At 40.0% G+C, this 26,950-nt stretch overlaps 2 protein-coding genes across 5 annotated transcripts in view; one reads left to right on the plus strand and one right to left on the minus strand.

The window, feature by feature from the left end:
• The window catches only part of RMDN1 (regulator of microtubule dynamics 1), a 48,119-nt gene extending 47,453 nt beyond the window's left edge, over positions 1-666 (minus strand). The window contains exon 1 of one of the 4 annotated variants that reach the window (XR_008957762.1): positions 398-642. Coding sequence is in view for 2 of the 4 variants with exons in the window: in XM_026495801.4 (XP_026351586.1) it covers positions 398-526 (129 nt within the window). In the remaining 2 variants the exon portion in view is untranslated. Of the gene's footprint in view, positions 1-254; positions 373-397 lie in introns of those variants that run through there. The other 3 variants (XM_026495801.4, XM_026495802.4, XM_026495803.4) reach the window with 3 other exon arrangements.
• Positions 667-5,381: 4,715 nt separating this feature from the next.
• The window catches only part of CPNE3 (copine 3), a 50,806-nt gene continuing 29,237 nt past the window's right edge, over positions 5,382-26,950 (plus strand). Inside the window, exons 1-5 of the mRNA XM_026495794.4 lie at positions 5,382-5,520; positions 20,372-20,509; positions 20,785-20,964; positions 22,796-22,870; positions 24,514-24,585. Coding sequence (XP_026351579.2) covers positions 20,378-20,509; positions 20,785-20,964; positions 22,796-22,870; positions 24,514-24,585 — 459 coding nt within the window. The 5' untranslated portion in view covers positions 5,382-5,520; positions 20,372-20,377. The remainder of the gene's footprint in view (positions 5,521-20,371; positions 20,510-20,784; positions 20,965-22,795; positions 22,871-24,513; positions 24,586-26,950) is intronic.

Below are 26,950 nucleotides of genomic sequence, written 5' to 3' on the forward strand. Positions count from 1 at the left end.
TTCAAAATCACACCACAAACCTTCCAAAGTCTGACAGACTAAGAGCCTCGGGTGCTGTACAGTATCGCCAAAAGTAAACATTTTCACAGCGGTCAAGTCCCCCCGCCCCCGCCAAAGTTCTCTGTTTTCACACAGGAAAGACGGGCAGGATTCCCGGAGAAGGGGTGAGGGGGGAGCTCATTCCTCCTCCGACCCCAGTTTTCAGAAAAGAAAGCAGCCTTGCGAAAGGGAGAAGACCTGTCCGAAGCAGTCACCTGGAGAGCTCCAGAACACCTGGCCTGAGTACCTTCCTCAGTTCACCACATTCCCCAGAGTGATAGGGAGTAGCCTGGCTGAAGCAGGGGTCCCGGAGCCCAGCCAGTAGTGAGGAGAGCGGGAGTCAGGGCGGCGGGGGTACCTCCGAGCCGCGGAGTCTCCAAGTACGGCACAGTCCGCGGCTGCCAGCAGCACCCCTCGAGAGCCAAGGTCCCGGAAAGATGCCACGTGCCCAAGGGAGAAAGCGCCAGAGGCGAGCGGCCAGCGCCATGACCTACAACTCGCGAACTGACCCTTCACCCCTTTGGGCCGCTATGGAGCGCAGCGGAGCGAAAGTCTCCCCAGGCCTTCCCGAGAAAACTGTGACCTCCCTCTTCCAGGCCGCCTCTTCCGCTAAACGATTTCCGGTCCACAGGTTCACGGGGAGCGAACTACCCGGTTGGGTGGGACTTAGCGGCCCTTACGCGCCTGCGCCCAAAGGACTGTTCCCTTGTGTCTGCTGTCCGGTTTCTGCGCGTACGGTGTGGGCGCTGTCATGCCTTTGGCATAGGATTAATCACCAGAACAGAATTGAAAGTTCTCTGATAGACCCGGTAATTTAAGTATGCAAGAAAAAAAATCTATTATTTATAATTCTCTGCTGCCTTCAAAGGTAGGGTAATAGAGGGTCCTTTTTGGAAATAAATACATGGAAAAATATAATGTTTCACATAAAGCACGGAAGAGATTGAGAGTTAGGAGGAGGAGTTGGGGGGTGGGGGAAGAGAAGCCAGAGAAGATAAAGAATGTGGAGCCCAAGCTGGTCTTAGCAGAAAATGATGTGGAGAACAAAGGGAAAAGAGAAAAAAATTAAACTTTCTTAGAACTCACAGCCCATTGACAAGTACCTTCCTTAAGGAGTTAGCTGCCTTAGGCAACCTTAGTCTGACATTAGCCCAACCTCTAAGACACTGTAAAAATCCTTTTGGAAACTTCCTTTATCCCCCCCAAGATATACGTATATATGTTTAGCAATCATCCTCAAAACATACGGCACACCAATATACGTCTGAAAGGGTCTCATGACTAAGGTTTTACTAGACAGTATTAAATGACCTTTTCCTTACAGCGGCTAGCCCTTCAAGGTCCTGGAAACCTTGCTTCCAAATTCCTTAGAGACTTACCCTATCCCTAAACCCCTCCCAACTTGAAACTGTATAATCAGCCACTCCTTACAACCCCAGAGAGCTCTGTCTGCCCCGTGCTTTAGTAAAACCACCCTTCTTGCATTGAAGTCATCTCAATAATTCTTTCTTGAGTGTTTGCTCCCAAACCACATTTTACATCAGAAAAGACTAGGGAGAGGAGGCCTCTTGAGAGAAAGTTGATGCCCTTGTTTGCTATGGGATGTGTGGTACAAAGCCCCTGGCTTCCCCTCAAAATATTTTTAGTAAGATCAATACCTCTCACCGGAGTGGAATATTTTTGGAAGGAGTGAAGAGGTTTTGAATCTTACTTCAGGATTGATGTGAGTGAAAACACAAGCTGAAAATGGAGTGCATACTATCTGGATTACTTAAACATATTTTATGGGCAGTAAGGGAAGATAATCATAGTTTTTTAAAATTAGGTTGCATTTATGTTGTACCTATATAGTATTATGTAGTTTAGTAACACATACTTATTTCATTTGTTCTTCCCAACTGCTTTGTGAAATAATGGGTATGCCAAATTAATTAACGAGAATTGTAGCTCAAAGAGATGTATTAACTAAAAATACATAGGTAATAGGTATTGTTGGAAAACTAAAAGACTAGAATCCATGTCTTTGAACTCCAAGTCCAATGCTTCTGTATGATTGCTGCCTCCATCACTTCCCATTAAATCAGCCATATTTCTTTACGATTGCATGAGTAATATTCTTATTTTCTTTGTTTTTAAAGTATATTTTAAAAAACATATAGAGCCTCTTCTTAACTTTTTTTGAACCCTAGTCTTTTTTGTCCAGAGGGAACCATTTTTATATATTTCTGTTGGTAGTTACCTCAATATTCCTAAAGAATATGTTCATATAACTGGACACCATGAGAATCCTGAAATTGAGTTTCTGATATCTTAGCCAGAGTAAATTGTTTTAAAGATTTTATTTTTAAGTAATCTCTACTCGCAACATGGGGCTCATACTTACAACCCTGAGATCAAGAGTCACATGCTCTACCGACTGTGCCAGCCAGGCACCCCGACCAGAGTGAAATGTTAATGAAATTCTCTATTTAAAAAAAATTTTTCGATCCTTAGAAAAGTTGCAGGAATTCCCATTTCTTCACCTAGATTCAGCCATTGTTAACATTTTGTCACATTTGCTTTATCTTTCTTTACATATACTACATACAATATTCATATTATATTCCAATCATTATTTTTTGTTGTTAAATCTTTTGAAAGTAGATTACAGATACCATGACTCTTTGTGCCTAGAAACAAAGAAATTCTCTTATTTAGTCCCAGTACAATTATCAAATTCAGGAAATTGAAATTGACAGAAGACTATTATTTAACATACAAATGTTACTTATTGTCTCAAAGCTGTCCTAGATAGCAACCACTTTTCCCCCCAAATCAGATCAAATCCTGATTATATGTTTATGTGCTGCATTTAAATGTCATGTTTCTTTAGTTTCTGTAAGTCTGTAATATTTCTCTTGGCTCCAGGCACACTAACCTTTTTTCCTACAATGATCTTCAGACCTCCCTACATGTTATTCTCTCTATCAGGATTCCTTCCCATTCTACTATCTTGGCACCCTCCCCCTTACTCCCATCCCACTCCACGATTTCTTAGTTAGCTAATTTCTATTCATCTTTCTTTTTTTTTTTTTAGATTTTTTTTTCAAAGATTTTATTTATTTACTTGAGAGAGAGATCATGAGGTGGGACCAGCAAAGGGAGAGGGAGAAGCAGACTTCCCACAGAGCAGGGAGCCCCAACATGGGGCTCAATCCCAGGACCCTGAGATCATGACCTGAACTGAAGGTATACTGGGTACTAAAAATAAAAAAATATAAAAAATATAAAACCATTCCCTCATCTCTACTTCTTTCCCTATTTTAGTAGAGCCAAAAGTCAGGAAGGCTGGGTATGGATATGGATATATATTCTTGAAATTTTGAAATTTGCAACTAAATTAGTGATATCTGAGGACTTTCACTTAAATGTAAAATCAGAATCAAAAGTAAAACAAGTTGTTTTTACAACCTTGAGTAAAAACAAAATAAAGCACTTCTCTTCCTTCTCCCCACTGTCCTCAAACCACAAGAGTCTTGTTTCTGTCCCTGCAATTTGGTAAGTCTTTTTCTGTCTTTGTCTATCATTCCCCTGATCTCAGATCTTTGCATGACTTGCTCTTTCTTATTTTTCAGGTTTCAGTCAAGTATCACTGCCTTAGAGAGACTTTCCCTCATACCCAATCTAAAAAAGCTCCCATTTGGGACACCTACCTGGCCAAGTGGGGGGCAGAGCATGTGACTCTTGATCTTGGGGTTGTGAGTTTGTGCGCCATGGTGAGAATAGAGATTACTTAAAAATACAATCTTAAAAACAAAACAAAACCCCCCCTCCCAAGGCCCTCCCTGTCACATTACCCTGTATTACTTTCCTCATGGTACTTACGACTATCTGAAATCATCTCATTTGTTTTTAATAACTTATTGTTTGTTTTCCTTCTAGGATAGAAACTTCTGTCTGTCACTAGTTAATCACAAGTCTAGAACAATGCTTGGCACATAGTAGGCACCCAGAAAGTGTTCAATAAATAAATGAATGAATCTGCCCTTGCACTGATATAATTATTTAAAAGTGTTTCGTTTGCATTTTTTGGATTAAGTCTTTTTTTTTTTCCTTAGGAAAGTCCTCATTTCTTTCATTTTCCATGGTTTTCTGCAATTTATTTTTTTTTAAAGATTTTATTTATTTGAGGGGTGCCTAGGTGGCTCAGATGGTTGGGTGTCTGCCTTTGGCTCTGGATGTGGTCCAGGAGTTCTGGGATCTGCCGGCGTCTGGCTCCTTATTTAGCGGGGAACCTGCTCCCCCCTCTCCCTCTACCTCTACCCCTGCTTGTGCTCTCCAGGGAGGGAGAAGCAGGTTCCCTGCTGTGGAGCTCCATCCAAGAAACCCAGGATCATTACCTGATCCGAAGGTAGACACTTAACTGACTGAGCCACCCAGGTGACCCTGTCTTCTGCAATTAAAAAAATATATATATTTTTTGGGTTCCTGGGTGGCTCAGTCAGTTAAGCGACTGCCTTCAGCTCAGGTCATGATCCTGGAGTACCAGGATCGAGTCCCGCATCGGGGTTCCTTGCTCAGCAGGGAGCCTGCCTCTCCCTCTGACCCTTCCCCTCCTTGTGCTGACTCTCTTATTCTCTCTCTCTCAAATAAATAAATAAAATCTTTAAAAATATATATATATATATCTTTTGCCCATTTTCCTATTTTTTAAAAATCAATTTATACTTAAATGCTAATCCTTCTTTTAATATCAGGTTTGTGGCAAGTAATTTTTCCCATGTGTTTGCCTATTGATTTTGTCCCTGTTTTCCTTGGGCATAAGTTCTCAATTTCTAGTAGTCAAATGTAGCAATATTTTCCATAGTAGCTTGTTTAGTTGTAGGCAGCATCAAATAGGGGTCAAGTAGGATACTTTGAAATTGGTTTACTTAGAATGTGACTTCAGGCAAGTAGACCAATTACTCAGCTACCAAATTTCAAGTTACTCAAACACAGTTTACTCATTTGCAAAATGGGTTTAATGGCACTAACTACGTTACGAAGTTGTGAGAATTAAATGAGATTCGGATGTAAAATGACTCGGGTAGTGTGCACGTTGAAAACGCTCTAAATAAAAATGGTTAGGAGTTTGCATGCTGATTTTTTTCCTGGTTCAGATAGTATTATAAATTTTCTCAAATATTTTAATCCTTTTATCCTTCTGAAATTTATTTTTGTGCTCCAAGCAACTCATTCTAATGTCTAAAATCAGCTTGGGGCTCTCCATAAGCAAGCGATCTCCTATAGAGCTTTGAAGCATCATACTCGCTGGGTGCAGATCAGGAGTCAGTACTGGGCGGTCCGTGGCTGTACTGGGCGGAGCTTCGCCTTAGCCCCACCCCTCCCCGCCCCTCTGCCCATTCGGCCTCGGTTCCTGTGAATCCCCTTGCCCCGGTTGCCCTGTGGACTCTGGCTGCCTGATCTCCACCCCTACCTGATTTACAGCACTAAGAGCGGGATGTGAGTGCGGGCCTCTCTTTGCTTTGGGGCCGGTGTAGCGGGGCCCCAGCAACCCACAGATCCCCTGGGGGAGGAAGAGAGCCCGCGCGGGGACAGTTCGGGCCCGCAGCCTCCGCGAGGCGGGGCCCGCACGGCCCTCGCGCTGGAAGTGCACCCTGAGCTCCGTGCGGCGGCGAAGAGGCCGGGGCGTGCAGAGGGCTCTCGAGCCTCAGCATGCGAAGTCCGCGGTCTGGGGAGGCCCGGGGCTAGCCAGCGCCTCCGGGAGAAGCCGGAGTTCGGGGCTCAGCTCTGGGCCGCGAGGAGCCTCCTGGGCCTGGCGTTCGTGCACCTGGGCAGGCGGTGCCCAAATCGCCAGCCTACTCCAGCGGGGAGGGTCGGGCCTGCGGCCCAGGGGAGGGTGACAGGCTTCGAAAAATCCGCAGCGCCCAGTGGGATGAGGGACTGGGTCAGGCAGGGTTCTGCGCTTTGAATCGAATGCCTGGAGGAACAGGGCGTGTTTCAGGGCAGCCGAGGGTTCCAGGAGAAACTGCTAGGTGGGGTGGGACAAGGTAACTCTTGCTTTCATAGTCAGAAGGTTGTGAGACAGGGTATCCTAAGAGCTCCTGTTCCGGCTCCGCTTCCCATATTCTTCTGTCTAGTGTTTTGGGCTCACTACAGCCAGGGACGTGGAGGAAGCGCAGTTGCACTGGTTTTGCTGTGCCAGAACCTCTGGGAGACCGAGCATATAGACCATTAACGTTGCGCTTGGTTGGTGATCCACAGTTTTTGCTTACCCTTGCTGTTACCTTTTTGTGGCTGCATCAATAAATCAAATAGAGAATCAGAAGGAATGCGGGATTGAACATAGCGATTTTTGGTTATAGTGATCCATAAACACTGTACTGGAAAATTTTTGTGTTAAGCTCATTTAATGCTCACAACCAAGAATTTAGGTGGTATTGTACGCGGAACTCAGATTAAATAATTTACCAAACTACACGAGTGCTAAATAGTAGTATTAGGGTTGGAATTCAGGTCTCTGTATGATTTCAGAGCATAGGCTTTATGGCTTCGTGTAAAGAACATTTCTGCTTGGGATAAGACAGATACCTGGGTTCCAAGTCTATGCTTTGACGTTTGTTAGCTGTGTGACCTTTGGCAGGTTACTTAACCTTTTAAGGCCTGTTTCTGCATTTGTAAAATAGAAAATACATCCTATGTCATAGGATTTTTATGTGAATTAAATAAGATCATATTTGTAATACACTTAGCAAAGTGCCTGGCACAAAGTTAGTGGTAAGCTAGGTATAGCAACATATATCTTGCTATTGTCATTAACTGGGGTCAGCAAACTCCAGCCCTGAGTGCTGCCAGCCAGAGCCAAGCAAAACTTGTGTAGGCATAGAGCATAGGTAGAGAGAAGCAGGAAAGGATAAGAAAGGAGAACTGAGAACAGATGACATATATGATGGCAATTATACTGAAACCAATAGATGAATCTGTGGTACCCAGGGCCACCTTTTTGCCTGAGATATTTTTAAAGGCAGTTCCTTTTGGCTGATGTTTTGGAAAAATGCATCCCACTCTGGGCTGAAAATATTCAAAGAAAGCAAGTTTTTGGGCCTGGACCATGCTGAGACTCTCTGGATGGGAGGGGGAGCTGAATTTCATCACTCCCCAGACTAAAAGGTGCCTGGCACAAACCTCACAATGAAGTGTGCAGTTAGTTCTCTTTCAGGATTTCTTCTCTCAGGTCTAGCTCCCGAGGAATGGAGAGGGAGAGGCGTTTTCAGGATGGAGGAAACAAAAGGATTGTCTTTTTTAGGGTTGTGTAATGACTGAACACCTCTCCTAATTTTCACTTATAACTGTAAACACTTTATAGACAATGGTCTTGATTTCCACATAAATTTGAGGCACTTTAAGCTTACACATATTCAGATTTTTTTTTAATATACTCTTTCCAGTGCTATCACTGCAGTCCTGAATATTTCCTTTGCAACATCTGTTCAGATACGTAGTTCATACTGTATCCGAGCTCCTATCAATTCTTGGTATAGTGTTAGACATAGTATTCCCTGTCCTCCTTCTCTCTCGGTACTATTGCTGTGCTTTTTTCCCCTACTATTCTTAGAATGTTCTTTTTCCTTTTTCAAACGTTTTTTTTAGTCAGTGACTTATTATGCTAGAAAATGTGCCTGTCAGCAAATTTGAGAAAGTTAGTGTTGGATATGAAATACGACTGAACACATTTTGACCTTCAAAGATCTGTAATGAGCCACCACTGATCATCAAAAGCATAATCTCTGAGGTAAATCTTTTAGCAGGGATCAATGACACCATCTATCGATGGTACTCAACAAGTTTGAGGAGCCCAGACTTGGACATTCCTTTAATGTACCCACTATTGCCTTTACCCTACAGGTGAGCTTCCTTCCCACCAATGTTTTTCCTTTGTGTTCTTATTCATATTATAAGGATTGCTAATCAGTTAAAGGCCAACAAACAATTAGGTAGAATATGTGGTCGAAGATTTGTTGAAAGATTGGCTGAGAAGGAGGTTTAAATGAGCACCTAAAAGTATCATAGATTTTATTTAACTACATTACTTAAGTTTCTGATATAATCAAAACCCCCCGTCGTTACAAGTACATTTGGTAAAATGATGATAACTACATTTAAGTTGATTATGCTGGCTTAAATTTGAAGAATCTAGTGGAAAAATATTGGGATTCTTTTGGAGAAGCTGTATTCTTTTAGTATATAACAGATTATCAGTGGGCAATCATTTTTTTTGCAATCATATTTTTAAAAAAAACATTAAAGTCAGTGCATTACTGGTCAAATTTACCAACATAAATTAGATGGGTAGCATATTAATACAGTTTTCCCATGAAAAAGAGAAGGAAATGCTACATATTCATTTTAGCAAATCATTTTGAAATGTCCTCTTACCGAGTGGATGTATTATGTCTGGTTCCTGTGAAAATTACCAAAGCACAGCATGGTTGCAATATGCGTTTTCATCAGGCTACTTCAATTTTCTGAGCTTTAGTTTACTATTCCTCTGAGGTGGTAGTACATGTTAAAATAGATATCTGCAACTGTAAAGAGGAACTTGTTGGTCACATTTTCATCTGTTTAGGGATCAGGATTATTTAAAAAGAAGCTAAAATCAAAGCAAGTATTTCCTGCTTGTGTTGTCAAGATAAGCTTATAAAATATCTAGAATTGTACCCCACCTTCAATACTTCTTACTCCCCTCCCTGCTTAATTTTTTTCTTTAGCACTCTAACACCTAGCACACTATATATTTTACTAACTTGTCTTTTTAAAACATTTTTAGTGATATATTTTATTTAACCAAGTATATTTAAAATATGATCATTTCAATATGTGATTCATCTAAAATGTTATTGAGAGTTCTTACATTTCTTTTTCATACCAATCTTTGAAATCATGCTCAAATCATCTCAGAGGCACTGCATTTTAAATGCTCAGTTAGCCTCATGTGACCAGTAGCTACTGTACTGTCAACTAAGGGCTAGAACACCTTGACTAATGTCCAGACCATCTACAAAATTCTAACTTCTAACAACTGAAGCTCTATACTTCTAACACTCTGAGGTTCAAGAGTGACTTTCTAGAATCCTGTGATTCAAATAGTCTGTAACTAACACTGTAGGATCCCTTGGGTCAAATAGCCTATGATTCCAATGTTCTAAGAGTCTGTGATTCCAACACTTCAGAGTCTTTGACCTAGATCAAGGGTCAGCAAACTCGAGCCTGTGGGCCAAATCTAGCCCATGGCTTGTTTTTATAAATAAAGTTTTATTGAAATACAGTTATGCCCGTTCAGTCTGTGGCTACTTTCATTCTACCACGGCAGATTGAGTAGTTGTGACAGAGCCCATGAGTGACCTCTTGACCAGCCGAAACTACAATATTTACTCTTCGTTCCTTTGCTGAAAAAGTTTACTGGCCCTCAATGTAGATATTCAAAGATTCTAAGATAGGCAGTGGTTTTACAGATGTTTATTTGATTGTTGTACTTTTATTTTATTTTATTTATTTGAGAGAGAGAGAGCACGAGCAGGGGGAGGGACAGAGGTAGAGGGGAGACAAGCAGACTCACTACTGAGCAGGGAGCTTGACACAGGGCTCTATCCCAGGACCCTGAGATCATGACCCGAGCCGAAGGCAGACGCTTACCTGACTGAGCCACCCACGCGCCCCTGATTGTTGTACTTTCTAACTCACACATGTGTTACATACACTTATATAATTCCATTAGGTTGATTATTTACGTTTTCTTTTTTTTAAAGTAGGTTCCACACCTAACATGGGGCTTGAACTCATGACCCTGAGGTCAAGAGTCCAGTGCTCTACTGACTGATCCAGCTAGGCGCAGCCCCCCCTTCCCCTTTTACTTATCTTTTTTTTTTTTTAAAGATTTTATTTTTATTTATTCGACAGAGATAGAGTTAGCCAGCGAAAGAGGGAACATAAGCAGGGGGAGTGGGAGAGGAAGAAGCAGGCTCATAGAGGAGGAGCCTGATGTGGGGCTCGATCCCATAACGCCGGGATCACGCCCTGAGCCGAAGGCAGACGCTTAACCGCTGTGCCACCCAGGCGCCCCTTACTTATCTTTTTTTTATTGTCTTTCTCCTTATAGTGTAACCTCAGGAGGGCAGGATATTTGTTTTGTTCATTGTTCTCCCAACACCTCAGAAGAGGACCTGACACAGAGTAGATACTCTGTAAATATGTGTTGAGTGAATGAATAGTATTATTAAAGTGTTCATAGTTGGGAAATAGAAAAGGGGTTGCCAGAAAGTTAAAACCAGTTGAAATTTATGTGCTAAGTAACCATAAACGGAATATTCTTGAAATCAGGAAATGTATAAACATTTCAACAGTCCTTGCTCAACGTACAAAATTTTATTATTATTTTTTAAGATTTTATTTTTAGATAATCTCTATACCTAATGTGGGGCTTGAACTCACAACTCCTAGATCAAGAGTCACATGCTCTACCGACTGAGCCAGGCAGGCGCCCTTGCTTAATGTTCAAACTTAAATCTTGAGAATGAAGTAGTTGTAGTTGTTCCAGCTTTAAACTGAAAGAATTTTTTGTGTCATTGTTCACCATGAACTGGAAAGGAGCACAAAGTGACAACATGTGAAATGCCTGCTTGCCCAATTAAATATTGTACATGCCCAGCTAAGAAGAGAAGGAAGGGAGCCGAGTTTTAGAAAGCGTGCTTTTAGAGTTGGGCATAGTTGGATAGTAGGGACAGTGAGAAGTTCCCAACATCTAGGAGATTCCAGAAGGTGGGGAGGTCTTAAAAGTGCTCTGAACACCGAGGGACATCAGTCTCAGCAGGTTGATGTGCCTTTATATATCCAAACTGCCAGCCGCTTTATTGAGCCCTTAGAATTTTAACGTTTTTCAACTGAGCATCCTGGAATTTTCTGCTAGGGAACATAGCTCTGATTTTTATCAATGCCATTTTTGGTAAAAGATGATTCACTTTGTAGATACTTACTTTGTAGCTAATTTTGCCAAGATGCATGTTTCCTAAAGTGAGGCAATATTGAGATGTTGCAACTGCTTCTAACTTTTATTAACACCTCACGCAGTGCATCTACTATGAACTGTTCATTTGATAGGCTTCACAATATAATCAGTGACATTTCCAAAATGTGTGTAAAGCAGCCATTGGGATTAATAAAGCAGTCTAACCTGAAAGACATGTGAAGTAAACTCTCTAGCCTGCTATGAATCATAGAAGAACATCAATATAATCTCAGGAATTTTCTAGAGAAATCAAGGAAGGGGCCTTAGTTAATTGCTCACTTTGTAGCAGTAAGGACAGGGTAAAACTACACATACTTTCTGTGTTTAAAGTAAGAGTAAGGGACGCCTGGATGGCTCAGTCTGTTGAGCGTCTGCCTTCGGCTCAGGTCATGGTCCCAGGGTCCTAGGATTGAGCCCTGCATTGGGTTTCTTGCTTAGCGGGAAGCCTGCGTTCCCTTTGCCTGCCGCTTCCCCTCCTTGTGCTCTCTCTCTCTGTCTCTCTGACAAATAAATAAAATCTTTAAAAAAATAAAGTAAGAGTAATACAAAAATATATCTTTTCCCAATTCTGAATGTTCAGGTATCAGCAATAGCATTGCAATCTAAATTTTATTCAGGATTATTCAAGAATCTGGAAATTCATTTAAAAAAATGGTGGTCAAAAGCTGGTTCCTGGGGGTGCCTGGCTGGCTCAGTGGTTAAGCATCTGCCTTCGGCTCAGGTCATGATCCCAGGGTCCTGGGACTGAGTCCCACATCAGGCTCCCTGCTCAGCAGGGAGCTTGCTTCTCCTCTCCCTCTGCCTGCTGCTCTGCCTACTTGTGCCTGCTCTCTCTCTCTCTCTGTCAAATAAATATATAAAATCTTTAAAAAAAAAAAACAACCAAAACTGGTTCCTTTTGCTGCTGTGATACAAGCTGGGAGTTTAATAATGTGAGATTCCATGGATGGTAGTAAAACTCACTTCCTTATTAGGCTGCATGTACCTAATAGATTGGGCCTGGTGTTTTGTTTGTTGATATATAATACTTTTTGAAGTCATCCGGGGATAGAGAATTTAATTACAATTTCAAGCAAAGGTATCTAACTGGTGGGAAAGTATCTTAATATATATTTTTTCAGGTATAGCTTTTTGGGTAGTAGGAGATGGAAGCTGAATTTGGAAAATTTTATTCTTTTCCTTCCATTTCTCTTTTTGGTTCATATAAATTTTCTGCTATTTTCTACTTTTTTAATTTTTCTACTCCTTTAGTACCACTTCCTAAACAAGTTCCGTATTCAGTCTAATTAAATTAGTCATAGAACATTAACTAGAAGAGGCTTTAGGCATTACTTAAAGTGGTTGGCTCAACTCTTTTTTTTTTTTTTAAAAGATTTTATTTATTTATTTAACAGAGAGAGAGACAGCCAGGGAGAGAGGGAACACAAGCAGGGGGAGTAGGAGAGGAAGAAGCAGGCTCCCAGTGGAAGAGCCTGATGCGAGGCTTGATCCCAGACCGCTGGGATCACGCCCTGAGCTGAAGGCAGAAGCTTAACGCCTGAGCCATCCAGGCGCCCCTAATTGGCTCAACTCTTAGAAGGAACCTGTGAAAAACCTGAGGCCTAGAGCACTTACAGCACTTGGAGCATGTGTGGTAGGACTGACGCAGAACTACTCTCCATTTTGTCCCACTCCTGGTCCAGTGATCCTTCCTGTTGGTCCCTTTTTCACATTAAAAAGAAAATGGGCCCTTTTCTCTGTTTATATGCTTTAATGCTTGGCCTAATGCTAATTCTCTGTACCCATTTCTAGTATTCCATTGCAGGGATTAAAAAAAATGTGGGTCTTTCTTTCTTTCAGATTTTATTTATTTATTTATTTATTTATTTATTTGACAGAAAGAGAAAGTGAGAGAGCCCAAGCAGGGGGAGTGGCAGGCAGAGGGAGAGGGAGAAGTAGGCTCCCAGGATCCTGGGATCATGACCTGAGCTGAAGGCAGATGCTTAAATCAACTGAGCCACCCAGGCGCCCAGGGCATACTTTCTTAATAAATACAGGGCAAGCTTACTGTACATTCCTTTAATGTAAGTTTTTCCCTAGATGTTAAGTGTGGTATATTCCTGAGAATTAATGTTGCTGTCTTCAGAAAACACTGAGATCTTGTCCCACCATGTAGATCTGTGTATGTGGAGACTCTAGCAAGAAGAAAATGCTTTCTTAGCCTTAAGTAATTCACAGTGGAATGGGCTGTCTTGAAGAGGAGCTGCTGGGATGTAAATACAAACCATTCCAGTTCTTCCACTATTTGGCTGCTACTGTTTATTCTGGTTATCTTTGTTTAAGAAAGGTAATCATAGTTGTAGCCTAAAAATTAATCTTCTAATTTTATAAGATCGTATTCATTAATTTGTGCCAGGCTGACTATTTACGTTTGATATACTAACTAAAAAGGTATAGGGAAATTAATTAGAGAATATTGCTGTTATACTAGGTAATGATTAATTACAGGCTTTAGTGCTCTCAGTGCCTTCTGGCATGATAGGAAACAAATCTGGGTTCTTGTCCTGGCCTTGCTACTTATTAGCTTGTTTATCTGGGCAAGTAATTTAAATGGGCAAATTGTTATTATATTTTTCTAATAGACACTGTGTGTTATTTTGAAAGTTAACAGTGTGCTGCATATTATTAATGTATTCTGGGGCAAACCAGATATTATCCTCATAGCTCTGGTATTGACCTTTTGCCATATTGTACTGAATTCCTTGTCCTGCCCAATTTACCAGGGGTTTTTGGGTTTTGTTTTTGTTTTTTATTTTATTTCCTCTCTCTCTCTCTCTTTTTTTTTTTTTTTTGGTAAAGTTGAGAAGATAGCGTATTATTTGAAAACATTTTGAAAATTTTGTAGAAAGCAAAAACCAGAAATTATTCAGCTGTATTTATTAACTCTTTCTTTCCATTCTCCCCTCTCCTACTCTCTATCTTCAAGTTTAAGGGGAAAAAAAGAGCCAGTAGCAAGTGGCAACATGAATATAAATTCTTTTAAAATGGAGTATAGTTTTATTTTTTATTTTTATTTATTTTTGTTTTTTTTTTTTAAAGATTTTATTTATTTGACAGAGAGAGACACAGCGAGAGAGGGAGCACAAGCAGGAGGAGTGGGAGAGGGAGAAGCAGACTCCCCACGGAGTAGGGAGCCCAATGCAAGGCTGGATCCCAGGACCCTGGGATCATGACCTGAGCCAAAGGCAGATGCTTAACGACCGAGCCACCCAGGCGCCCCTGGAGTATAGTTTTAATTCTCAGTAAAAATAGAAATCTCTAGGTTTCTTCTCCAGCTCCGAGGGCACTTTGATTGCTTCCTCTCTGCACCACGCACTTCTATATTGTTTGTGCTATTTCCGTGTATACGTGGATAGCTAGGTATTTTGCTTTTGCTTTGCATTCTTCCCCCATCCCACACAGAACACATAGAAGATACTCAGTAAATAATTATTGAATGAATGGATCTCCCCAATATGATTATAATGAGTTCCAAAGTCTTCTATGGTTGTATCATGTTTCCACTGTCCTTAGCATGGTAATGGGTACACAATAACGTCTTAATGTAAACACTTGTTGATTGGACCTGGGACCTCCAAGTGGTGGCAGCTTTTAAATTGACTGCCGTATTACCCTTCCCCCACTTTTTTAGGGAAGTTGAGGGGGACACTTTTACTGTTCTGAGCCACACAATTTGAGAAACACTGCATGGGGTGTGTACTGCTGATGTAGCTGGGCCGCATTCCAGCTGCCCCAAGGTTACCCTGCTCGCTTTCAGTGGAGGTCATGCAGGATGCACTATGGATAGCAGTTAGTGAATCATGGTATTAGAACCAGAAGAACCTTTGAGAACTTTGTGATGTTGCCAGCCTCCTCATTTAGTATCTAAAGAGTGAAGTTTACTAAAGACATGGGTGGCTGGGCACTGACTTCTCCCTCCCAATTGTTCTACGACAAATAATGAGTCACTGACACTGGCTCAGGCCTCCCCTCCCCCATGCACCAACTATGCAGTAGCCCAGGTAAACAAACTCTTCCGAGAGGCTTTAGGAAAATTAGCACTTATCTCTAAGAAAGGCTGCCTGCTTGGCAAATTAATTTTGTGTAAATCCCAGACATTCTTTTATTATTTTTCTTTTTCTTTTAAAGATTTTCTTTATTTATTTGACACAGAGAGAGAGAGCACAAGCAGGGGAAGCAGGAGGCAGAGGGAGAGGGAGAAGCAGGCTCCTTGTTGATCAGGGAGCCCGACATGGGGCTTGATATCAAGACCCCAGGATCGTGACCCGAGTGGAAGGCAGACGCTTAACTGACTGAGCCACCCAGGCACCCGTTTTTTGTTTTTTTAAATCAGAAGTGATAAAATCATGATATGAATGGAGAGGGAATGGCCATGGGAGTGCCCGTCTGGAGACCATTAAGTAGGCAGGTAGAGCTTCAGAAGACCTGAAGTAGTTGTGACCATGGATATAGAGAAGATTCTACACCCCCATAGTTGAGAGAGACTTGAAATTGTATCAGGCAGAATCTGCTTTACTGAGTAGATCTAAGGAGTACCGTTAAGGGAAGATGGGAAAAGAGAAAGCACACAAGACTTAAGAATTTTCATCTAGGGCATAGGCGTGACCATATGCTTTAAATTTCATGCATCCAGCCCAAATTCAATGATTAGGTCTTATTTTTTAATTTCTTTGAACTGTCTGTGTTATATAATGTTGATTGAGGAAAATTAGGGTTTCTGGAAGAATGGTTTATAGGTTTAGTATTTCCAGGTGTTAATTGCATTTTAGAAACCAGACAATTCTCCAATAAATAATCTGTGTAGTAAGAAGCTATTGTCCACTCCCAGAGGCTCTTTCTGTCTTTTCTATCATCCTGCTTTTTGGGTAGTAAAATACGTAGAAGCACTCTTTAGTTGTACACACATATTCCTCTGCCTGGTCACTTATCCCAGCCAAATCTCCTATTTTCCATACTCAAAGGGTTCAAAACATTTGCTTTATTTTCTTCCATCATAAAAGAATATCCTATTACCCTTTTTAAAATTGTATATTATATGCTGAATGATGACACTGAAAGGAAATGAAAAGAGCATCATCGCGAATGTTGCTATTAACAAGGTTCCAGACCTGATTGTTTATGTAATTTCTTCCATTTGTCATTCAGCCCTAATGAGTTTCTAGAAAAAAATGAGGCTGCATTCAGAGTCATTTTCATGGGGGGATGCAGTTAATAGAGGAAATTTGTGTCCTAACAGCAATGTAGTAATGTAACTGTCAACAATTTACTAAATAATCAGGTGTGTCTGGCATGTTTTTGTAGCTCTTGTATGAGCATTGTTAGGGAAAAAAAATAATGCTCCTCTGACATGTGTCTCCTTGCTATGACACTGACTTCGCACATAGATAGGATGCATTTTCTGTTGAATTCTCCCCATCCTTGGAACTTTGAGGGCTTTCCTTGCTGGTAGACACTTCTACATGTTCTTCAGGAGCTTTAAAAATCCTTACTCATTCTAAATCTGTCCACGGGGTACTGCATTATCCTGGGTACAGCTGACATACAACTTATAAGACTTAAACTACCTTACACAAAAGAAAAAAATTATACAACTAACGTTTATTCCATAGAGTCTATGTTAAATATGAAAAACAAGATGCCCAGCACATGCCCAATTTGTAAGTTTACTTAGAGTATCTCCATTTTCACTGATGAGGAAATCTAGGCTCAAAAAGTAATTTATTTGGGGGGCCTCCGGGTGGCTCAGTCTGTTAAGCATCTGCCTTTGGCTCAGGTCATGATCCCAGGGTCCTGGGATTGAGCCCCATGTTGAGCTCTCTGCTCAGTGGAGAGCCTGCTTCTCCCTTTCTCTCTGCCTGCTGCTCCCCCTGCTTGTGCTCTCTCTCTCTCTCTGTCAAATAAATAAATAAAATCTTTAAAAAAATGTAATTTATTTGGGGTCACACAGCTATCACCAGGTGCAGAATTCAACCTAAGTATTACTCCACATTTACTCCAAATTTGATCTTGTTCCTATACTGTGGTCATCTGTTGCTATTAGTGCAGCAGGAATTCAAATGACTTGATGTAGGACTTGCTGTAGGTTGGAATAATTAGAGAAATCATCATGGAATAGACTAGTAAAAAAAAGAAAGAAACATGGGATACATGGGAGAAGATCAGACCTGGAGGCAGGTAGTTTTAAAATAATAATAATATAATAGTAATAAACAACTTTGAAACACTTACTATGTACTTGGCACTGTTTAAATATATTCACTCATTTAGTCCTCACAACAACTGTATGAGAAAGAGACAGTTATTATTTTCATTTTGCAGATGAGGAAATCAAGGGGCTCTTGGGAGGTTAAGATTCTCACCTGAGGTCACACATTAAGTCAGTGTGAGATCCAGATGAGAACTCATCTGTCTGATTCCAGAGCCTATCATATGGGGCGATGAAGAGGAAGGGGCAAAGACCTGAGCTGAGGGGCACCTGGGTGGCTCAGATGGTTAAGCGTCTGCCTTCGTCTCAGGTCATGATCTCTAGGTCCTGGGATCGAGTCCCCACATTCTGCTCCCAGCTCAGCAGGGAGTCTGCTTCTCCCTCTCCCTCTGCCTCTTCCCCTGCTTGTGCTCTGTGTGTGTGTGTGTGTGTGTGTGTCTCAAATGAATAAATAAAATCTTAAAAAAAAAAAAAAAGACTTGAGCTGAGATCAAGAGTCGGACACTTAACTGACTGAGCCAGGTGCCCAGGTGCCCCAACACAAGTGACATTTTTTTAAAAAAGATTTTATTTATTTATTTGACAGAGAGAGAGACAGCCTACAAGAGATGAAACACAAGCAGGGGGAGTAGGAGAGGAAAAAGCAGGCTCCCAGTGGAGCAGTGAGCCAGATGTGGGGCTTGATCCCAGGACTCTGGGATCACGCCCTGAGTCGAAGGCAAATGCTTAACAACTGAGCCACCCAGGCACCCCCACAAGTGACATTTAAAAATAAGCCATTTCATCCTATTATCCCCAGTTTGAGAACTTTCAGTAGCACCTTCTTATCCACCCCTTGAGTCCTTCAGCCCAGCTCTCAGGACACCAAACTTAACCCTCTTCCTGTCCAGCTTGGTTTCCCCAAACGTGGATGCTCACTTCTGTGACACATGATGATGAGACGTCCTCACTGTGCCTTCTAATGTCTTGATTCTTTTCTGTCTCTGGGCTGTCTCCCTCCTCACCTAATGGAATCCTTCGAAACCCAGGGAATGTCAGTCTCACCCACACTCTTCATACTGTTAATTCTCCTGTCTGCTTCAGTTATTTCTCCTTGATCTTTATATCTTTGGCACATATTGTCAGCACTTTATATTTTGGCACTTAGTAATTTTGACAATGTAAGGTTCAAAACAAAGAAATCTGAATTTATAGTAGGTTTAGTTTTACAAAATACCTGGGTAGGGCATTTAGCAGGCAAATTGGGAATTTGTCAATTTTGTTTCTTATTAAGAAATAATTCTGCTTTTAGGGGCGCCTGGGTAGCACAGCGGTTAAGCATCTGCCTTCAGCTCAGGGCGTGATCCCGGCGTTATGGGATCGAGCCCCACATCAGGCTCCTCTGCTATAAGCCTGCTTCTTCCTCTCCCACTCCCCCTGCTTGTGTTCCCTCTCTCGCTGGCTGTCTCTTATCTCTGTCCAATAAATAAATAAATTCTTTAAAAAAAAATAATTCTGCTTTTAGAAGGAATTTCTAGCTACTAAGAGTATGAAACCTACCTCATTATTCTCATTCTCCTTTAATTTAGGAATATTAAATGCTGGTATTGATTTTTGACACACATTGAGGATTGCTATGATTTTTAGAGAGTCTGTTAGAGTAATTAAAGATTTTCCATGAGACATGAGTTATTTTTGACAGCGCCAAAGGGCTCTTCTCAAAGTAATTCTTATCATTTCAGACCTGATTATGCATTATGTACAGCATAGATATCCTGTTTAAATATAACAGGATGACGAGTGGATTTATTCCTGTTGTCCCAGAATTTCAGCTCGTCTCAAAGTGGAGGTCAAGGGCATGAAATACTCCATATTCTAAGGATGTCACCAGCAGCTCTAGGGGAGGAGTTACCTTCTTACCTCCAGAACCTGTCCTACCGTCATCAGCCTCCACTACACTCTCAGACAGCTAAGTGGACTTTCAACCGAGGAATGCAATGCCTGTGTCCTCTTCTTGGTGACACCTGCAGTTCCTTTCTTTCCCTGGGTTTAGGGAGAAAAGCAGCTCACCCTCAACGCATCAGCAACTCTCAAGTCCAGCTCCCAAGTACTTCACTCTGTCCCCAGTCATCTTCATATATTAATTGGAGTTGGAGTGAGGAGGAGTGTGTGAAAGTTAGGCTGACTGTGGTATTTCTTAGCAAGGCTTGGGGAAACATGAGCCATGCCTATTTGTTAGATGCTCTCTGTGGAAGACTGGGTTTGTCTACACATTAGAATCATCCAAAGAGCTGAGGCCCAGGTTGCACCCCAAACCAGTTAAATCTCTTTGTGTGGGACTCCAGCATCAGTGACTTTGAAGACTCCTCAGGTGATTCCAATAAGCAGCCAAGATTGAGAACCACTGCTGTAAAATGTATGGGGATGGCGTGGGGAAAGGAGGGGGTGTTTGGGGTCTTTTACTCCCCAGGTTTGAATCGTAGACGAAACTTTTTTTAAAGATTTTATTTGTAAGTAATCTCGGCACCCAATGTGGGGCTCGAACCCACAACCTGAGATCAAGAGTCTCATGCTCCACCAACTGAGCCAGCCAGGAGCCCTCGAAATTCTTTGAAAATAAAATATCTCACTCAGTATCTTGTTAAATAAACAAATACAAATGAAATAAATGTTGTAGTTTGACTCATTTTGTTTTTCAGCTAAATACTATATTTACCTTTATGTGAAAGATCAAGATTATATTGGGACTTTTTCTGAATGGTAAAACTTATAGTAAAGTGAAAAGAAGATTAATATGTCTTATTGGCCATTTTAAAAGCTGCATTTTATTGTCATGCGGTAAATGAGTTTCATCCCAGCAAGAGAATCCGACCAAAGCAACATCACTGGGACGGGCTAATAGCCATCTGAATTGCCAGGAGGCACGTATTAACAGTCTTATTCTAGCAAGTTTACTCCGGGATCCTTCTGACAGTTTGTCCTAAAAATTCAGCTATTTCTTTGGGAATGTATGTACTTCTTAAAGACACCATTTCATTAGCTTCCTCATTTTCTTGGTTTTCTCACAGCTCGAGATGGCTGCCCAGTGCGTTACGAAGGTGGAGCTGAATGTTTCCTGTGACAATCTTTTGGATATGGATGTAGGGTCAAAGTCGGACCCTTTATGTGTGTTATTTTTGAATACGAGTGGTCAACAGTGGTATGAGGTAATGTTAGACACTGTAGGTGAAAAGCAATCTGATTTGCTCTTTTGATAATGTGAAGTGCTTGTTAAAACTGTTAAAAATAATGAAAACATCTCATCTGTGAATGCAGTTTTTTGGAACAAGTTTGTCCTTGATTGTGGAATTTTTTGCCTACATATAGAAACTTCCTTTAGCTATCTGTTATGCTTATATTTAGTTACCTGTAGTACATAAAGATGCTAAAATATAAGTGTACTTTGATCTGAAGAAACTTTTTGTTTTGGGGGTGAGTCTAGGTTGATCGCACAGAAAGGATTAAGAATTGCTTGAATCCCACGTTTTCCAAGACATTTATTATTGATTACTACTTTGAAGTGGTTCAGAAATTGAAATTTGGGATTTATGACATTGACAACAAAACCATCCAGCTGAATGATGATGACTTCTTAGGAGAATTTGAATGTACCCTTGGACAAGTGAGTATAATTAGCTCTTGCAGTATATTGTGTCTAAATTTTAACCAGAGAATTGGGAGTTTTTATAAGTGCTCATTAGTTTAATTTTTAGAGTTGAAAAGTATGTAATTACTTTACAGACCTGTTTCATGTATTAGTATGTTTGGTTTGAACATTACAGAATTTATCCTGTTTTTCATAAGGGCAGGGACCGTGTGTTTTTGGCAAAGCCCGTTAATTCTTTTGAGTTAGGGGTGTTTCATTTGACATTTCAGTAAGTAATACCATTGCTCTAGCTGCTTTGTATACTATTTACAGATTTCAATACTATTTTGCTCTTTTTAAAATTTTTTTTTTAAACGAATTTATTTACCTATTTATTTGAGAGATAGAGTGTCGGGAGAGGCAGATGGGGAGGGAGAGGGACAAGCAAACTTTGCACTGAGTGCAGAGTCCCAGGAGGGGCTCAGTCTTAGGACTCTAAGATCATGACCTGAGCCTAAACCAAGAGTCAGAGGCTTAACCAACTGAGCCACCCAAGAGGCCCTACAATTTTGTTCTTATGTTTAAGTCAAAAATGCCTTCAAAGTAACAGCAACTTCTCTGATGTTCTAACTAACATCTGGTCCCTCTAGATCCTCAGTGGCCCAACACTGGCCTTGTACCTGGCTTGCTCTCCTCAACCTTAGGTCTGTCAGTGTAAGCCTTCCTCCCCAGTAAGCCTCCTTGACCCCCTTGAGTAGTTTGGAGCGCCACCCTGTGCTCACCCTGGTACTCTCTACTGCTTCTACCTTACTGACCACCATCCATCCATAGTGCTTAATTATCTGTCTTTCCTATATGACATTTGATCAGGGTAGAGGTGTGTCTGTAGGCTCACCATTTTGCTTCTATCTCAGGGTCTGACTTCTAAAGAGAAATCATGGGGCGCCTAAGTGTCTCAGTTGGTTGAGTGTAAGACTCTTAATTTTGGCTCAGGTTGTGATCTCAGGGTCATGAGATACTGCTCAGGGGGGAGCCTGCTTATCCCACTCCCTCTGCTTCGCCCCACACATGTGCACTCTCTCTCTCAAATAAATAAACAATCAAAAAAAAAAAAAGATTAAGAGAGAGCATGACCATTTGTAATAGATCTGGGAAGGCCTCAAGAGGGAGGAGTCATTGTTTTTCAGTGGGTGACATTATTGCTTAGATTTGTTTATTTTTGGTGTATTGTTTGGGGATCTTGGTATTTCCTATGTCTCGAGGACAATACGAAGCTGAAGCTGATCAGTTCTAAAACTTTGATGAATAGCATCAAAGAGAAAATTAAACAAATATTGCTTTTTGGAAAAGAAATCATACTGTAGCTAAATTATAATGAATTTGATAGATGTATCTATTTGAGAGTACCTAGGTCTACTATATTATTTTAATCAAAATGATATTTTTTGGGGGTTATATATTCAAGTTATGTGTCATTTGAAAAGTTGAATCCCATTTATTGAGTGATCTGAGGCCCACCTCTTACCTACAGGGTTTTCAGCTCAGTGATTAGTGTATGTGAAGAAACCTGCCCCTTTTTTTCCATTACAGGGAAGAAGTTAAACTTAGAAGTAATTGCTAAAGAAACTAGTGGTTGGGGAGATTGTATCTGCCAGGACTGGCTCCTTGGAAATCTTTTCCAGTGGGTTTTAAATATGTATATGTGTTTTATAATCTCTAAATCTAAATCTTTAAGGCATAGACTTAATGTTTCCATTACTAATGACTTTAAGTCAGCTTTATACTCAACTCTTTTTGAAATCATTCAGCTTAAAAATTCACATGTTGAAGTGAAATAGCTCTTTGTATCACTTTCCAATTTTAACAGATTGTTTCCAGTAAGAAGCTAACTCGACCACTGGTGCTTAAAAATGGCAGACCTGCGGGGAAAGGGAGCATTACGGTAACAATAAGACATTTATCTTTTGCTGAAAAGATTTAGCATAATAGGACATGCTGAAACTGTACATAGCAGACAAATACTCTACGGACATGCTTTATCATTTGATCCTGAATGTTGCCTTTCATCTGTACTTGCCTTATAATGATCACGAATGGGAAATGTGTTGGGTCAAAAAGGAGGAGAAAAATGAAGTGTGGGAATTCCTTCTTTGAGTCTTTTAAGTTGCTCATGGAATCAGGTGCAGCTTGGTGATGCCTGCCTCTCCCCATGGAAGTATAAATTCCCAAGTTAGAGAGAAACGACTTAACCATCTGAATGGATTAATTTGACCCTCTACAAAGCAAACATAGTTCCCCCAATAGGACAGAAACTGCATAATGGATTTCATTACGAATGGATCTTATATTATGCCATGCCGTTGAACCTCTAAGCTTTTTTTTTAAGTTTTTATTTAGTCATTTAAGTAATCTCTATACCCAGCGTGGGGCCCGAACTCATGACCCTGAGATCAAGAGTCACATGCTTTTCCGACTGAGCCAGCCAGGCATCCCTGAACCTCTCAACTCTTAACCATCTTTTTTGTGCTTGCGCTCTCCTGCCCATCCTCCCACTCAGATTTTTCCATTGTTAATTACTGGTCCTAGGCAAATGAATATAAGCTTTATACCGTTTTAGATTTCAAATTACATAATGCCACACTTTAAATAAGTATCTTTAAATAATAGGATAAAATAATTATCTTCTAGAGTTTCTGTCCAGGTTATCACTGCCTCGAGCAATAGTTTCTAACTTTAGCTCTGTCTGAGAAAGGAAAGACTGGCTCCCTCCTGTTTGAGGGTTATTGTCTTCATCAGGGTGTTTCCCTAAGCAACTATTTTGCTCTAGTTTAAATCTCCTGAGGCATAAGAATGTTAAGTGTCTTTGGGGTGTTGACTTCTGTGAGACAGAACATTACAGTAGTTAACTCTATTGCTCTTGGGATCATGATAGCCTGTAATTTGTTTTTATTTTTTTTATTTTTTTTATTTTTTTAAAGATTTTTTATTTATTTATTTGACAGAGATAGAGACAGCCAGCGAGAGAGGGAACACAAGCAGGGGGAGTGGGAGAGGAAGAAGCAGGCTCATAGTGGAAGAGCCTGATGTGGGGCTCGATCCCAGAACTCCGGGATCACGCCCTGAACCGAAGGCAGACGCTTAACCGCTGTGCCATCCAGGCGCCCCTGTAATTTGTTTTTAAGTAGAATAATTTTTTCAGTGACATTGGATGAAAAATGTTGATCTGATAGGTCAACTTAAAGTGTTCTTTAGGTATGATTTACTCACACTTTAGGTAGGGTCATGCAGTCTTCCAGGGCTTTGATTTTTCACTGGAATGGGGAAGATCCAGTTTGGGCAACGACATTTAAAAAGTAAGTTGCATAATATAGATATGGCATATTTTGGGAAAATATTTATTTTATACACATAAAAGAAATAACGATCAATTTTTCTGAATGGAACTGTTTTCTTATCAAAGATTTAAAAATTCACTTATATTAGTACAGACTGTACCTATTAGCAGATAACAGAATAAATCTGTACTTCTGAGTTTATCGGAACCCCTGAAACATATTGTCTTTTACTTACCTTATCTCCTCATAGATTTCAGCTGAAGAAATAAAGGATAACAGAGTGGTCTTGTTTGAAATGGAGGCAAGAAAACTCGACAATAAGGTGGGTAGTTGATGTACATTTCCACAAGGATATCATGTTTTGCCTCACATTGATTCCTTTTTGAAAAAAATAATAATGCAATTAGTATTATGAGCTCTATCGTCTGAGCATCACTTAGAGTATCTAGTTACTTCCAGATTCTGCTTTTCCGTGTGGAAGCCATTTTCTTTTACCTCTTTCCTCTAGATGTTATCCAAAGTCTTGTCTGGCATGAAAGAGGAGTTATTAAGAGCATTAATGTTATCGTAAAAGGCATTTGAGAGAGTGTTGTTGGATTACCTTAAGCAAAGAAGCAGAAATTCCATGCTCTGTTGGATTTTCCTCTTTGCCTTCAGAAGTCAATGTTTATTTTTAATGAAGAATGAGTGCAGTACGTAATAACACGACTTAGTATATAGCATGAATTAGAATAATTCTTTGAATGATTTTTGTACTTAATCACATAAACCGATCAATATTTTTCTTATCATTTACATTTACCTACAATTCAATTTGCAAACAGATTAGTAGCCGGGGACTATTTTTATTTTGGAAAAATTAAAACATACAAAAATAGAATAGTCTTTAAAAACCCCTGCATGTCCCTATCATCCATCTTCAACACTTATAACTCATGTCCAATTTTATGCTTCATCTTCACCCTTATCTACCTTCTCTCCTCCCAGACATCATGTCATTTCATCTGTAAATATTTTGGAGTATCTCTAAAGATTCTTTTAACAGTGTAATTGGTTGGTATGTTTCAAGTCTTTTTTAATCCATAAATTCCCCCCTTTTTTTCTACTTACTTCCTCCCTCTCTCCTTTATTCCCTCTCATTTTTCCCTTCATCCCATCCATCCACCTGTCCATCAGGGAACTTATTCAATAAAGAAATGGACTTTATCCTATAGAAGTTGTAACACTGCATATAGCTGATTAAATATTTGTGGTGTCTTTTAACATGTTCCTCTCTCCACCTTTATTTCCTGATTTCTATAAGCTGGTAACTTAATCTAGAGGACTGATCTGATGGTATTTTATTGTTGGTTAGCAGTTTCGTAGGTGGTGGCATGTGATTCCATCAGAGGCTCACATTGTTGAGTTCTGTCTTTTTGGGACGTCAGTGAACATGGATGATAATTATACTACCTAGATATGTTATTTTATTAAGAGTCTGTTAAATAGTGAGATTCTCACGCTATCATTGCTTCTTCATTTATTAATGAGGATACTTCTATAAAGCAAAGTATTCCTACCCACATTACATATTTATGTATTCTGAGGTATGATTGTACAGGAAGCAAATGAAAATGTTTGATTTTTTTCCTTCATATATACCATTTCACAGAATAAGTTGGTTCCCTATTATCCACTAAATGTGACAATGAGGGGTTTTTTGTTTTTGTTTTTGTTTGTTGTTTTTTATTTCTAGTATTGCTATGAACTTTTTATCAGTGAACTCTTACTGTTACTTAAATTATCTTAACTTTGGCCTGTGGGAACCTCTTTAAGTTTGTTCCTGAAATCAGTTGGTGTATCTCCAGGAGTCTTTGGATAGCTTTCTTGCTCTGTGGCATTACAAGATGTTCCAGGCTTATTTTATCTAATTTCTGCCCCAGCCTGCCAGATTAAAAAGAGCCTGATTGTATTTTAGTGGAAATTGTTATTTAGAGACCAGTCTGGTGCTAGGGGTGCTTATTGTCGATTACTGCCACTTTCTGTTTCTAAGGCTTTTGAGTGGACAATTAGAGGAAAGACTGTTTTGGTTTTTTTTTAAAGAAAAACTAAATCATAACTGATACAACTATTTCCAGTTCAGGTATAGAATTTCAGGGCCTTACTTCTTTAATTCTATATTTATACCTCCCTTCTGTTATGCTGAAAATCTCGGTTCTTAGGGATGTTAATGTAATTTCTTATCTGTTTTGTCTTTTATAATATCTAATACTTTCAGAATAAAAATATCCATATTATAATTAACAATATTTTTACTGAAAACAGATGGAGCTTTCTTGGAAATTCTTTTTTTTTTCTTTAGCTGTATTTATTCATTTATGTAATCTCTACACCTAGCGTGGGACTTGAACTCACTACCCTGAGATCGAGAGTCACATGCTCTGCTGACTGAGCTAGCTAGGCATCCCTCTTTGAAATTCATTTTGTCTTTTGGGTTATATATTCTACTTGGGTTCTATATTTAAATTCTTGTGTTTTAAAGAAATCTTTTAGTTATGATTCTATTACAATGACGCATTTGAATTTTACTTTTGATATTTAGGGATTGTTCTCAATTTTTAAAAATTTAACTGTTTTATAATTATGTAAAAGATTTATATGTTCCAAAGCCAAATCTATAAAACAAGATATATTCAAGAAATTTAGCC

Source organism: Ursus arctos, unplaced genomic scaffold (genome assembly GCF_023065955.2).
Source record: "Ursus arctos isolate Adak ecotype North America unplaced genomic scaffold, UrsArc2.0 scaffold_6, whole genome shotgun sequence".
In the NCBI taxonomy this organism is placed as follows: domain Eukaryota; kingdom Metazoa; phylum Chordata; class Mammalia; order Carnivora; family Ursidae; genus Ursus; species Ursus arctos.